Below are 15722 nucleotides of genomic sequence, written 5' to 3'. Positions count from 1 at the left end.
CATCCTTACAGAGACCGAGGTCCTAGCTGCAGGAATTTAATAGTATTAGTTTACGGTTTAGTATCTTCTAAGAGTTTAAAAACAAATTAAACTATATCTCATAACTAACTCCATACTATCTGAATATCTGGACTCTGGAAAAACGGAGCCATACTGTTAGCACATAATGTGATGCACATCTTACAGATGGAATCATGATCATTGCCATCTTTAACTATATAATATTTTATAGCCTACTTTTCATTTAATGTTATCTTTTGGTATGTTCATAAACAGGGAAAAAATACTACTCAAAAAAAGTTTTGCACCATCTGCATATCTACAAACATGTGTGAGTTTAGGTCCAAGTTTGGGTGCTGTAGCTATCACAAAATTAAAATCACTAGCACTGTTAGTATTGGTGCACACCACAGTTTTTGTGTGTGTGTGAAGGTAGGAACCACCTCCATCAGTTGAAACATATACCCAGTAAAACGTATAAATAATATTATTGTGAATGTTATTTATGTTTCTTTTCTTTTTCTTCAGGAAACATTTCCACTACGTTTCAAAGGATTCCATGTCATAAACCAGCCATTCTACTTTGATGCAGTATTTGCAGTTCTGAAACCTTTCCTCAAAGACAAGATACGGAGAAGGGTAATGAAACACCTCACATAATAATTTAATAGTAGTATGTATAAGATATATAAGAGAAGGCTGATAGACATATTAGAAAAACAAACACTAGGAAACGCTTAGCTCAGTCAATAAGTCACGGCCAGCACCCACTCTCAGTGAACAGTGTTGGAAGGCAACCATGGCTCTGTGCACTCTCGTGCATGTGTGTGTGTGTGTGATTAAAGTACAGTACTCACAGAGGTCCACTGTGGGATGTAATTATCATACGAGAGTGAAACTTGGTAGATATTCTGATCTGTTAGTGCAGAAACAATTTATGCTGGAAAAAATTGCTTCCAGACTTGGCCACCAGGCACAAATCTGTAGCTGTGAGTGCGAGGAAGACATATAGAAATATTTCCATATATAATGGATGAGAAGCAGGATGTGGGCAGAGAAGGTCAAACAAGCAAAAAAGGCAAATTGTTGATCTCATTATTAACTGCTGCTTATACAGTTTCTTCAATATTGGCACTGAAAACATTGACACAATGCTCTACAGTGCCATATTTGCACATGGTGGCCAATATTATAGCTACTTTTTTTTCCAGCATGAGTAATTTTTGCCCGCACTGGCCTCTGTCAGTAGCTGCACTTTAATTATAACATGACCACACTCCTGTACACATTGACATGCCCGTATCACAGTAGCAAGCCTCTAGAGTAGAAAAAAAGGGGGGAGAGGGGCACAGCCTACTGAAAAAGTGGAGTGTTCGATGGTCAGTATAAAAGCCTGAAGATGAAGAACAAAGTGAATAACACAAAATTTTAAGAGCAGTTCAGGCCCTGATGCTTCAAACCCTGCATATCACAATCAAGGTGATAGTGGAAAAAGTGAAAATCAGTGATGGATCAGTTTTCAACACCTTTGACACCTTTTTGAACATGACAAAATTACCCTAATGGGTTCTGTGATTGCTCATTCCCCTTTAGAAATCCAACTGAACAAAGGTGAGAGGAGAAATGTGGAGCTGTGTCAGACCTACCAGATGATTTCTTTAGCAACTTAATCACTATGATCCTGAAACAATAGAGTGAAGCAAGCAGTGGGAACAAGCAGATTCACCATCACTGAGAAAGATGAACACCCAACCATCATCACGCATGGCGATGCCGAGCGTGTTTAGGGACTACGATGGTCTGGTGCTACCAGGTTGAGCTCTTAAGGGGTCAAACAGTCACAGGAGCATAAAGCTGAAATCTCCTGTAAGGACACATGACACTGTCCAGACAAAGCATTGTGTGAAGCTATCTAAGGGAGTGTTTTTGCTCCATGACAATGCCTCAGCTAATTCTGCAAAGAATACAGTAGCACTTGTTGTTTCTTTGGACTAACAAATTTTGCTCACCTCCCATAGTCTACCAACATAGCAATGAATCACTTCTTCCCCTTTCCTCAGATGAAAGAATAATTGCATGGCAGGCATTTCCAAAATGGCAAGGTGATGTTCTATGTAGAACATTACATGAACAGCCAAAATCCAGACTTTATAATGCAACTGATGACTGGTCATCCATCCCACTCCCTTTCCCTAGCCTACTTTGTGGGATGCAGGCAGATGCCAACCAGCCCCCCCCCCCCCCCCCTCTTCAACCCCCTCCTCCACTCTCTAGGACACCCATGCTATCATACACCAGAAGGTTTTTCTGTGCTTTTGAGTAGAGGAGACATGTTATCAGATCAGTGCTCAGAGGGGACAATTGGATGCTTTCACAGTATGAGAGACATCAATATGAAATTTGATATGCAGTTGGCCATTTTCTGTGAAAGACTTTTATCATTAGCATGTGCTCTCCTGCCAAAAGAAAGTGTGGAGAAGATTACACTGAAGTGGAAGAAGATTTTAGCAGAGAAGGTGGAAGAGGTGACAAATGGACACAACATGAGATATCTGTTCCTAACTGGTGACATGGAGCTTGCTCAGTGAAAGAATTCTACCCGTGAAAGGACTGCGTGTGGTCGTCCAGCTGTAGGAACTGTCAGTGGCACAGAAGATTTAACAAGGATAATGAGCAACAATTTGATAGACTGGAAGAAGAATATATAAGCTAGCCAGTTGGCTGTAGGGCCACACCCAGGGATAGAGCTGGAGGACTTGAAAATATCTACCTTGAGGAACTTGTTGGCAGGATGGGAATGATGACACTTGTTGGTGAGAAGTGAAAGAAGACTCATCTGATTGAGATGGCACTGCTAGCCACATATGTGGCACCTGGAGATATGGCCAGTCCTCTGTAGCATGCGTGCCTGCATTCCTTTGCACTTATATGAGACACTGCCAGCCACCTGCAGTGCTGAAAGCAGCTTGATCACTACCCAATAAAATGCACTACACATCTCATCCATGTCCATCTGCCAAGTCTGTCTCATAGCAATAATGATTTAAATTCTCTGGTAATAACCCTGAGATTCCTTAATTGATAATGGGCTAATGATTGCTCCCTTCTTTGTGGGTAAAATTAATTTGTAAGTTGTATGTGAATAACCTTGGTAGAAGGCACACTGTTCCTAAAAATAAATGTTTGTGACCAGTCTATTTCATATGATTTCCAAATATTGCACTCAAGTACAGTTTAAGCTATTGTTATTCCTTTGACTTAATATGCAAATACTGCACTCAAGTTCAGTAATTAATAATGAACAGAAAATCAAGTAAAGAGATGTGGATGAAAATAAATAAAATAATGCATAGAAATTCAGTTATGTAGAAGTGATTTTAAAGTTAGTTGGTAAACACAAGTAACAGTCCTTTCACTGTTTTTTGCATATAAATATGTACTGTTTATAAACATCCTTTGCTCTCTTTTTTATGCAGAAATCATTTACAAACATTATACATCCATCACTATGAACTACAAATTATCATCAACTATAATGCTGCCTCAGTCCTACTTGAAGTTAACCTCCCTTTCATAAGTATACCCTCAACCCATGACATACTCCCACATATTTCTTGCTTTGAAGATTACAACTGATCTTGTACCTTCTATTTACATATACAAAACTTTTGAACAATATATGTCTCAAACTCCAAATTGAATAACTTTGAAGATTCTCCATGGGTCAGCTAGTTTTTTGGGTCATTTCTTTCTCTATAAACTTATATAAGCTTACATCTTTGCATTCCTTCTGTTACAGTATGTGAAATGATTTATTTGTCTGTTACACACCCTAATTAAATTTCTATTCACCAATCCTTTGATATACTTCTCAGGAATGGTATATTTTTCAGATACTGACCTCTTCTATCACACATATGGATCTACACAGCTCTCTTCTCTCAAGTTTTCCTTGATGCATCTTCCAGTGCTCTATAACCCAAATCCAATTTCACTAATGAATTCTTCTGCTATGCATAGCCCTCAATGCCTGCCAGTATCTTAACAATTTCCCTCAAAAAACTGTAACTTCTTTCTCATAAAACTTCTCTTCAACAACTCACTTTGATACATCACATACTTTCATTAAATATCCACAATGATGCTTCTCTTCCAAAGCTATGTTCCCCCTACATCTCTTACTTCTTCACCTTGAACACTTCATTAACAAAACAACATCTTACAAATATGAGCTGCACCCATGATTGGGATATGTTATTATTGTAAAATCTCATACTGTGTTTTTGTTTCTCATTTCTGAACTTTATTGAATGTATTCTAATGCACCTTTGCAACTCTACCACATTTCTCACATTTGGAAATAGGCTGTACATGTTATTATCTTCCTAAATTATCACAGCCATTACTTATCTAATGCCCACACTACCCATCATAATATATAATTCAAAATAATTATCACAAACATAGCTTAACTCATTTACATTTACTACCAACCTGTTTGAATAAATGTCTCTTCTTAAAGTTATTCCTATTGCCCTACTTAAACTGTTCCTCAGTTTGAAATCCAGGCATTAATTTTACATGTTATTGAGTTTCCTCCTGCATTTTTCCACACTTTTCAAAACTTTCAGTCAACTCTCAACTAATACAAACTCTCTGATGTAACACCCATATCCAATTCTGTTTTCCCTTTCATCATTAAGAAACTTCATTATCCAGTGGTCCAGCTTAGAGAGAGCTCATTGACTGAATGACACTCTGTTTTTCTGATTTTATACTTGGCAGCATACCTCTCCTTCTCCTATACAAACATTGAATGCCCTCTGACATGAGACATTAAATTTACACTGTGTTTCTGCAATGAGTGTGTCTCCACCATTTGTGCCTTTTTTGTGCTCTCACGTTTCTCAATTTCTCTGAGTCACTTACTGATCTAAAATTTGTGTGCAATGAATTCTCTGACACTGTGTCAAATAATGCATTCTGTAATTTGTCAAAATATGTGACATTGTACTGTCATGCTCTCCCAGACCAGGCATCTCACTACTGTCAACTGCTGGTGAGCCAGGATTGATGCATACTCTAGCAGGACTGCTGCTGTCTCCATCTACAACTTCACATTGCAGCAAAACTGTCTTCTGATATAGCACAACATAAACATGATCTGAGGCCTTGTCCTTCTCCATGGTTCCTTTGCAGTTGTTGCACATTATTTGCTCTTCTGCTTCAGACCTCATTAACCCACTTGCTTTCTGGTTGCAGCTCATCATTTGCATCACATGTTGCAAGAGTGCACTACAGGGCACATCAGCAGTTGCATCTTCCATCATAGCATTTTCATCCATACGTTTGTGATTAAATTCTTCCCAGAACTGTCTGAGATCATTTGGCAGAGCTTTTGACATCTTTGAAAATTTTGTATAATGTGCTCTACAGGCTGTGCCTCTCTATGACCTGCATCATTCTTCACTATTGTATACAACTGCATTAACATTTTGGTCCATAATGGATTTTTTGATTGACTTGTTTCCTCACTATTTACCCCTCTAGCCTGACTATGCTCTGTCTCAGTCCAAGAGATTTCTTTACAAACTCCCCATTGTACAATTAGTTTCAACTCTTGCCTCCTCTGAATATCTGCATTTACTAATGACTTCAAAATATCAGCTAAATTCACTCATTACCTCAACTACTCTGTAGAACTAAACAACTTATTTATTCTAATTGCCTCCAAAATAAGACATCAACAAGATCAACACAACACAGATAAGCAATGCCAAGATGACACAAAATATGAAACACAGTAACTTACAACTGAAACAGTAGTTGAAATGATAACCACATTCAGACTAAATACAACATATAACCATCCAACCTATTAGTAAGTCTACTGCTACCTAGATGCTATGTCATCCTGTTAATTCATATTAATATTAAAGAAATGTTTCTTTAAGTTAGAAAAACAGGGTCTCAATGTAACATATATGGTCATTTAAAAACAAAATCATGAGCAGTGGGCAGTTAATGACAAAATGTGTCCCACACTGGTCAAAATTGTGCAATATATTATTAAGTTGCACTCAAGTGTGTCATTTGTGTATTGAATCTTGGGAATCACAGTATCGTAAATGGCACTTGAGTGTAGCATTTGTAAATTACATGAAAGAATTTGGAGTGCAAGTTGCAAGAACATAAAGAGATTGGTTACAAACATTTATTTCTATGAACGAAGTGCCTCTGCAGTATAGTTATTCAAATACTATATATGAATTACTTTTACACTCAAAAATGGAATAATAATTTGGCCATTATCAATTACAAGAATCAGGGTCATTACCAGTGTGGTTAAATCATGGTTGTTATAAGACAAATTGACCTAGCAGGTGGATTTGGATGAGGGCTGTAATGCATTTATCAGACAGTGATCAAGCTGCTTTCACGGCAATGGAAGATATACTGTAGGTGGATGGCACCAGCTCATAACAGTGCATAGTAACAGGAGGGTGTGCTACGGACAGCTGGCTATATTTAGTTTTTGTATGTCCATCCTTGTAATCAATGGTCTGCAGGACTTCAGCCTTACACTTACGTAATAAAACGAAACACGTGCAGCTGTCATTTTGATGTTTTACTGCACTTCAAACAGTTTTGGTGACTCAATACACCATCTTTAAGCTTTAACACACGCTGAAGAAGTGAATTCCAATCGTATACATGATCCCATCAGTGGCCAACATCAATGAAGTGACTTCCATAGGATACCATAAAAATTATGTTGTGTCTGCAACCACTACCAGTTGGTAGTTGATGGTTGCAGATGCAACTTTGCTTTGACTATATTCTAGGAAGCCTGTTCATAGATGTTCATAGATGCCAGCATCATGTATGCAGCTAAAGTTCATCCCCTCAGCATCAGTTAAGCCCTACAGATGGTGTATTGAGTCACCAAAACTGGTTGCAGTGTAATAAAACATCAAAATGACAGCTGTGGTGTTTCATTTTGTTACAGAAGCTGGCTATGCCTTCAGGTGGTGTGTATGCAGTGGGCAGTGCTGTCTGGATCACAAGCATCCCCTTTCCTGCCTTGAAAATAAGTGTCCCTCAGGACGATATTTTCACATTCTCCGGAGCTCTTTCCATGGGCATGACCATACACCCAACAGGCTACCTTATATTCGTCTTCCAACCAAGCAAACTATTATTGATTATCTTTGTTAAACGTTATGTGCCACCTGCGTACAATTCCCATGACTGGACAGTGACACACAGACCTTTTGTGGATGGAATTCCTTTACTGAGCAAGCACCATGTTACCAGTTAAGAACAGGAATCCTGTGTTCTGTCCAACTGGTGCTTTCTCCTCCCCAGCTACAATCTCCTTCCACTTCAGTGCTACCTTCCCAAAATTTCCTCTTGACAATACAGCACGTACAAATGCTAAAAGGCACTCACAGAAAATAGCAAACTTCATATCACATTTCACATCCTATAGTGGCATCCAATTGTCCCCTCTGATCCTTGTGTCCCTTCTACTCAAAAGCACAGAAAATCTTTCTAGCCTGTCTCAACATGGATGTTCTGTAGAAGGGGGAGGGGGGGGGAGTCAGGGGGGGGGGCGCATTGGGGGTGGGGCGGGGGGAAAGGGGTCTCTCAACAGCAACAGCCAATTGATGCATGCCTGCCTCCCACAGAGAAGTCCAGTGACCAGGAGTGTGGGATAGCCAGGCCTTTATCATAAGGTCCATTACAAATTCAGCTGAAGCAACTAATAAAAATCATGAGATGGAATTGTTGGTGACAATTTATTTTCAAGAGGCAAAATATATACTACCATCAAGAGAATAAGGGAATATTCCCGAACATATCAACTTAAGTTCCCTGATTTGTCTTTCTCATGACAATGAAGGTACTATTAGTTCCAAAAGGTAGGTAGCGTGCCCCTCTTATTTTTATGCTTGTCTGTCAGCAGTACTATACATTTGCCTTCTGAAGGTATGTAATTGCTAGCAAGTCTGTCTCATAATTTATTGAAATGAAAACTTTCAGTCAAGGTCTCTAGCAAATCATCCATCATTGGGGAAAATATAGACCTTGATGGATGGAAATGCAGAAAAGCACTAATGTTGTTACCAAGTTTTATGTTTTCAAGCTGACTTTTCTAAGGTGATAATAAAAACTTAATGACTCATTATCACATTTTTACTGATAGTGAGTTTCTGAGCACCTTTGAAGTGCTTAGTCTTTATTCCTGCTATTTATTCTTAAACATTTGCCAAATTTCGATGATTAAGGCATTTATGCATAGTGTGTGAAAGAAATGATTCAATTATTTAATGACATTAGTAACACTTCAGCAAAATAATATTTCTCTTGCAGATTTACTTGCATGGACGCGATCTAAATTCACTCCATGCTTTCATTAGTCCTGATATCCTGCCACAAGAATATGGTGGTCAAAAACCACCATTTGATAATCAAGCATGGAGAATGAAGCTATTGGCAAATGAAGATAAGTTTGTTGGTGAGAAAAGCTAATGTAATTTATTCTTGATAAAAGAAATTCAATAGTATTGTTTTTAAAAGTTGACATACTAGAACTTTAAGAAAATTTTGTTTGTTAAAATTTGAGTTAATGGGCAAAGATAATTTAGTTTTAGAAGTTTAATTTAGAAAAATTTAAATCTCAGATCAGATGACTTAACTAACATTCTACCAATGACAGCATATCTGACTTCTTTGATTTGCTATCATGTGCGTGTTGCTTCATCTGAAAACCCAGCTCTTCCATTACTTAGTGAAAATTGTTGTTGTTGCCAGCAGCAGTGTTAATTACCAGAAGCAGAGGTTTAGTTATGAATGCTGTGAGTTTCATCCAAAGTTTTCAGCATTGACATTATCTCCTTCTGCTTCAATATCTTATGGTTAAACCCAAAGTTCCTATGGCAGGTGACAAACAAATTGCAGAAGAATGTAGGCATAACTTACTGTCAAGGAAAAAGATCATTCTCATACTGATTAATAATAAACAAAAGAGTGTAAAAAGATAAACTCTCTTGTCACTTTTTTGTTAATAGTGTGTATATTTTCTACCTCTGTATCTCCCTTTCCTTGAACATCAAGAACTAAAATCAATAAATATTTTCATTTATTTTACACACCATAGTTAACATGTTCTGCTTTATCCTATGACTGAAGAATCACTCTGCACATGTTCTTGGTCAGAGTAACCTCAGCAACCCCCAAAAAACAAACAGGCAGGACAGTTTCACTTCGGAGAAAGCCACTATGTGTAATTAAAGTGGGCTGAGAAGGACATAAAATTCAAAATTAATGAGAGAACAACAGTGTAACCTATTTAATCACTGTAAAATCACGCATGCAGATTAAACAGAGCTAGGAGTATTTAGTGCATTTCATAAAAATAATAAGATGTCTCATAGACAAGAAGTATTTACGCCAGTAGAAGGAAGAGGAACAGAAAATGTAATGTCTGCAAACACACAGTCAGTGTACTTATTAGAGCATCACTTGTAAATCTCAGAAAACGACAAGATACACTTGATAGATACAAATTGGTATAATTTTTAAGACTTAATAATGAATGGCATATACACATGACAAAGTAACATCTAGAACAAAAAAGTTGTTTTTGTCTGAACAATGTTAATCAAGATTAGGATATTATTGGTTTTTAACATGTACTTTAGTATGAAATTTTCAAAGTGAAACACCATTTCTTTCAAACAATTTTTTTCTGTTTCACACAAATATACAACTCGATTGTTATATTCAGACAAAATGTCCAGGCATAGAGACCACTACATAATATGCAACGAAGATGTTTCTTAAAACAAATTACTGTACTACTGAACTGCAGACACAATAATTAAGATTTTGGTTGCTGTTTTCATTTTCATATGTCGCTATCTATTGAGTGGAATGAATGAGGTCTTGAAAAGAGGTTACCGTATTTACTCGAATCTAAGCCGCGCTTTTTTTTCCGGTTTTTGTAATCCAAAAAACCGTCTGCGGCTTAGAATCGAGTGCAAAGTAAGCGGAAGTTCTGTAAAATGTTGGTAGGTGCCGCCACAAGTAACTTTTGCCGCCGAATCTATGTAGCGCTACACAGGCATGCTTTGCAGGCACAATGATAAATACTGGAAAATTAAAAAAAAGAAAACTGTGGAAGACGAGCTTTTTTCTCCACCAAGAGTTTCGACCACTGCATTTTCATACATTATCCACGAAATAAATGCAAATTCTGTATTGTTCATCTTCAAATGTAGCAGCCTTTCAATGTACTACGAAAATCCGACTGGCAAGACTGTTTGGGATGTTTGTCAATATGGCCAACTCTACGTTCTGAATTTTTTCCTACCTGTGACAAGAGATGGTTGCTAATAGGAACTTTTATGAATTGTGAATCACATGCAGTATTCTCTTCATCATAAGAATAATATGAATATAAACATTTTGCCATGTGTTCTTTTGTGTTTGCTGTTACTTTATTTAAATCCTGTCTGCCTAATAAACTACGAAACTAGGGTGAGACAACAGCAATCGCGGAAGAATATACATATCATGCCATGTTTATATTAGTATTATTCTTACGCCGATTAGAGATACAGTCAGAAATGAAGCACGACAACTGACTAGATTTTTAAATCTAAGATGACTCTAATTTCTGTGCAGAAGGTAATGTACTAAAGAGGCATCTGCAAAGATATTCAAACGGAGAAAAATTTTCGCTAAACTCTCCTTCACAACACCTTCTATCACACGCAGTCTATTATTTGGTTCTTGTTGATCATTATCAAAGAAAGCAGCAGTGTAAGTAACAACAAATTGCAGTCTCTTGCCATTGTTTCACTAATGAGACGATTTTATTTATTTATTTTTAATTATTTATTTATTTATTTTTTCAATTGGAATCGGCGGTAGCGAGTACAAAAGCAAGCCATGCTGCGAGCGGCGACAGGTCGTAAACACTCATTATCAGAATGCGACAAACAAATAAATACGGATGGAGCGCCTGACGCATAGCAATGGCTAACTGGTAAAGCTTAACTGCTAAGCTACTACAAACAGCATAGTGAACGCATTACTGTGGCCAAGACAGACACGAAGCCCAAACCTATTACAGTATATCAAGTTTATATGCCAACTAGCTCTGCAGATGATGAAGAAATTGATGAAATAAATGATGAGATAAAAGAAATTATTCAGGTAGTGAAGGGAGATGAAAATTTAATAGTCTTGGGTGACTGGAATTCGACAGTAGGAAAAGGAAGAGAAGGAAACAGAGTAGGTGAATATGGATTGGGGCTAAGAAATGAAAGAGGAAGCCCCTGGTAGAATTTTGCACAGAGTGTAACTTAACCATAGCTAACACTTGGTTCAAGAATCATGAAAGAAGGTTGTATACATGGAAGAAGCCTGGAGATACTGGAAGGTTTCAGATAGATTATATAATGGTAAGACAGAGATTTAGGAACCAGATTTTAAATTGTAAGACATTTCCAGGGGCAGATGGGGACTCTGACCACAATCTGTTGGTTATGAACTGTAGATTAAAACTGAAGAACCTGCAGAAAGGGGGGAATTTAAGGAGATGGGACCTGGATAAACTGAAAGAACCAGAGGTTGTACAGAGTTTCAGGGAGAGCATAAGGGAACAATTGACAGGAATGGGGGAAAGAAATATAGTAGAAGAAGAATGGGTAGCTTTGAGGAATGAAGTAGTGAAGGCAGCAGAGGATCAAGTAGGTAAAAAGACGAGGGCTAGTAGAGATCCTTGGGTAACAGAAGAGATACTGAATTTAATTGATGAAAGGAGAAAATACTAAAATGCAGTAAGTGAAGTGGGCAAAAAGGAATACAAACGTCTCAAAAATGAGATCGACAGGAAGTGCAAAATGGCTAAGCAGGGATGGCTAGAGGACAAATGTAAGGATGTAGAGGCTTGTCTCATGAGGGGTAAGATAGATACTGCCTACAGGAAAATTAAAAAGACCTTTGGAGAAAAGAGAACCACTTGCATGAATATCAAGAGCTCAGATGGCAACCCAGTTCTAAGCAAAGAAGGGAAAGCAGAAAGGTGGAAGGAGTATATAGAGGGTCTATACAAGGGTGATGTACTTGAGGACAGTATAATGGAAATGGAAGAGGATGTAGATGAAAATGAAATGGGAGATATGATACTGCATGAAGAGTTTGACAGAGCACTGAAAGACTTGAGTCAAAACAAGGAAACAAAGCCCCGGGAGTAGACAACATACCATTAGAACTACTGACAGCCTTGGGAGAGCTAGTCCTGACAAAACTCTACCATCTGGTGAGCAAGATGTATGAGACAGGCGAAATTCCCTCAGACTTCAAGAACAATATAATAATTCCAATACCAAAGAAAGCAGGTGTTGACAGATGTGATGAAAATAACCGAACTATCAGTTTAATAAGTCACAGCTGCAAAATACTAATGGGAATTCCTTACAGACGAATGGAAAAACTGGTAGAAGCCAACCTCAGGGAAGATCAGTTTGGATTCCGTAGAAATGCTGGAACACGTGAGGCAATACTGACCCTACAACTTATCTTAGAAGAAAGATTAAGGAAAGGCAAACCTACGTTTCTAGCATTTGTAGACTTAGAGAAAGCTTTTGACAATGTTGACTGGAATACTCTCTTTCAAATTCTGAAGGTGGCAGGGGTAAAACACGGGGAGCGAAAGGCTATTTACAATTTGTACAGAAAGCAGATGGCAGTTATAAGATTCGAGGGGCATGAAAGGGAAGAAGTGGTTGGGAAGGGAGTGAGACAGGGTTGTAGCCTCTCCCCGATGCTATTCAATCTGTATATTGAGCAAGAAGTAAAGGAAACAAAAGAAAAGTTCGGAGTAGGTATTAAAATCCATGGAGAAGAAATAAAAACTTTGAGGTTCGCCGTTGGCATTGTAATTCTGTCAGAGACAGCAAAGGACTTGGAAGAGCAGTTGAACAGAATGGACAGTGTCTTGAAAGGAGGGTATAAGCAAAACAAGGATAATGGAATGTAGTTGAATTAAATTGGGTGATGCTGAGGGAATTAGATTAGGAAATGAGACACTTAAAGTAGTAAAGGAGTTTTGCTGTTTGGGGAGCAAAATAACTGATGATGGTCGAAGTGGAGAGGATATAAAATGCTGTGAAGGTGAGGTAATGTTCATACGATTTGATCTTTAGTACATCCACAGTAAGGTTTCCATGATGTCTCACAGATGTACTATACCAGTTGTATAGTTATTATTTGTCAGACATGTGTATCAGCATTTGGTATTTATTGCAATAATTATGGTGTAATGCATTATGGTCACTGCTAAGTGTTGGGCTTGGTGGTCTAGTAGTAAAGTGCATGCCTGAAAACCTAATGGTTGCAGGATCCAACTCTGGTCAGACCTTGAAAGTTTTTAGTTTCCATCTACCCTAACTTTCACCTCTCAGTGATTTGGAGCTATTCCAGAAATGACAGATGGTTTGGATTGTATATTAAATTGTAGGTTGTCTTTCTCTAGTAAGATTACTGTGGTAGGTTATGGGCACACAGGTTGCTGAATGGGCATCCTATTGAAAGACTTGCACCAGGTGGTTGAATATCCCTCTTGCAGGCTCCCAGCCGTTCATAGCATACAACTATTATTATTATTATTATTATTATTATTATTATTATTATTACTGTCAGTGTCTCACAATTTATTTTCACATTATGAAGTCTTAACCAGTTCCATTTCACCATTAGAAACAACCTGAATAAACTGGTTATTATTAAAGCGCACTGAGAGTAAATGAACCAAATTTGAATGTTCATTTGGGAGAAACAATTAATAAAGTATTGGTTGACAGTGATGGTAACCCAGATTAAAAAAAAAACAGAAAATGATAATCTTATAAATTGAAAACAGAAAATTGATTATGTTGATGATAAAACAGAATATATACAAACACAAACAGATGAAGATGTGATAAGTATTTAAAAGAAAGTCATATCACAATGATTCCTACTTTTATGGTACAGGAAACTGTTTCAGATGGAGGAAAGCACAAACACTAACTAATATCAGAGCAAGAAGACATAACACTACGTAGCAGATCCCTGGCCTTAGACTCAGGGCTAATCCTTTGTGTAGGAATCATGATACTGGACAAGTATGGGATCTACTTTTTAATCTAGACATTTTAGACAAGATACTACAGGGTCAAACAATGAAAGCAGTAAAATTAGAGTCCTCTCAAAAGAATTTATCTTTGGTACATGTTACTGATATCCTTAAAGTGAAAGTTTTTTTGGGCTTGCTTGTTTCCACAGCAGTCTCCACATATGATAACAAATCCTAGATAATCTTTCTCAGTGGATGGAACCAGATGTAGTAATTTCCAGCAGTAGTATAAGAAAAGGTTTTTCTTGATATCGACATTTGGGAACCCAGATGATAGTGAAGATAGAGAAAAAGAAGATGTGACTGCTGCAGTGTCAAGCATTTGTAACAAATTTATTGTGACCTTTCAGCAGTGTTGCGCTCTGATGTTGATACAGATTTTGAATGTACATGCCAAGAAAATCTGTGCAGCATGGGTTAAAGATTGTGTGTATGACAGACCCAGAAGTAGTAATTATATTACACCTACATTGTGGTCTCTAAAAAATTTGAAAGTTAACATCACACTGTGAATTTATCCTCGAAATTTTCTAGCAATTTTGTTTTTGTTTCTGATTCTTGATTGTTAATGAAAAACTGGCATAGCCTAAGATTAATAATTACAGGTTTTATTTCCAGATTTCTGAGAATCCTAGTTAATCCCACTTTTTTGGAACTCCAAGTGTACTTTTTCTACACCTTCCTCTTGGTTGCTCATATTTTACACTGTTATTTTGTTTTCATATGTTTGAAAATACATGTTGTAATAAGCTCGGATCATCAATTAATCAACTAATAACTTACGACAATATTCTATAATTCAATATTAAACTTCTGAAGTCTGACAGATAACATGATACCAGTTATGTTATAAAATATGGCACCATTGTGCATTTTTCTTGTTGTTGTTTTTTTTTTTCAGAACAGGTGACTTACAATGACATATTTATAAAACCAAATTAAATTTCATAATCTTATGCAGTGTATTCTTTGTTACAGAATTGGAGACTTACGGTTACAAGGTGGATGAATTACCGGTACCTGAAGAGAATGATTTTGACAGTTAATGATGCATGCCTACTAGTTATTTTAAATAAAGATTTGTTGTTTACAAAACAGGAGCTGCACTTTGCTTTTGTACCATATAGTGCTATGCCTGTATGGTTTTTGCATGTACAGTAAATACCATTCTCACTGCAGGTATAAACACCACAAGTGTGTATATTTTATTCTGTACTATAAAAGAATGAACACTATATCTAATAATTCCCAGTGGCATAGTATTGTGATGGCTGAGTATAGTCTTCATTCTGACCAATTAACTATTAGTCATATGTGCCATAAAAAGTACTAGAAAGTGAACACAAAGTGAGGATGCAGTGGTGGAATGAAAATTATGTAAAACGAGTTTTTTTTGCTAATGATTAAAGGAATGGACAACATTTCTGCAAGTATTTTTTTAACTCAGAAAAGAGGACAACAAAAGATAAGCCAGAAAGAAGATAGACTCATATTTGAAAAGAAATTCCTGTTGGACAGAAAAGGAAGTCAA

At 37.2% G+C, this 15722-nt stretch overlaps 1 protein-coding gene across 1 annotated transcript in view; it reads left to right on the top strand.

Annotated features, from left to right (window-relative positions):
- The window catches only part of LOC124777007 (clavesin-2-like), a 252466-nt gene extending 237180 nt beyond the window's left edge, over positions 1-15286 (top strand). The window contains exons 7-9 of the mRNA XM_047252256.1: positions 529-639; positions 8377-8521; positions 15170-15286. Coding sequence (XP_047108212.1) covers positions 529-639; positions 8377-8521; positions 15170-15237 — 324 coding nt within the window. The 3' untranslated portion in view covers positions 15238-15286. The remainder of the gene's footprint in view (positions 1-528; positions 640-8376; positions 8522-15169) is intronic.
- Positions 15287-15722: the final 436 nt, after the last annotated feature.

Source organism: Schistocerca piceifrons, chromosome 2 (assembly GCF_021461385.2).
Source record: "Schistocerca piceifrons isolate TAMUIC-IGC-003096 chromosome 2, iqSchPice1.1, whole genome shotgun sequence".
Lineage (NCBI taxonomy): Eukaryota > Metazoa > Arthropoda > Insecta > Orthoptera > Acrididae > Schistocerca > Schistocerca piceifrons.
Note: the sequence above shows the minus strand (reverse complement) of the source record. Positions and strands in the feature narration are given on the sequence as shown.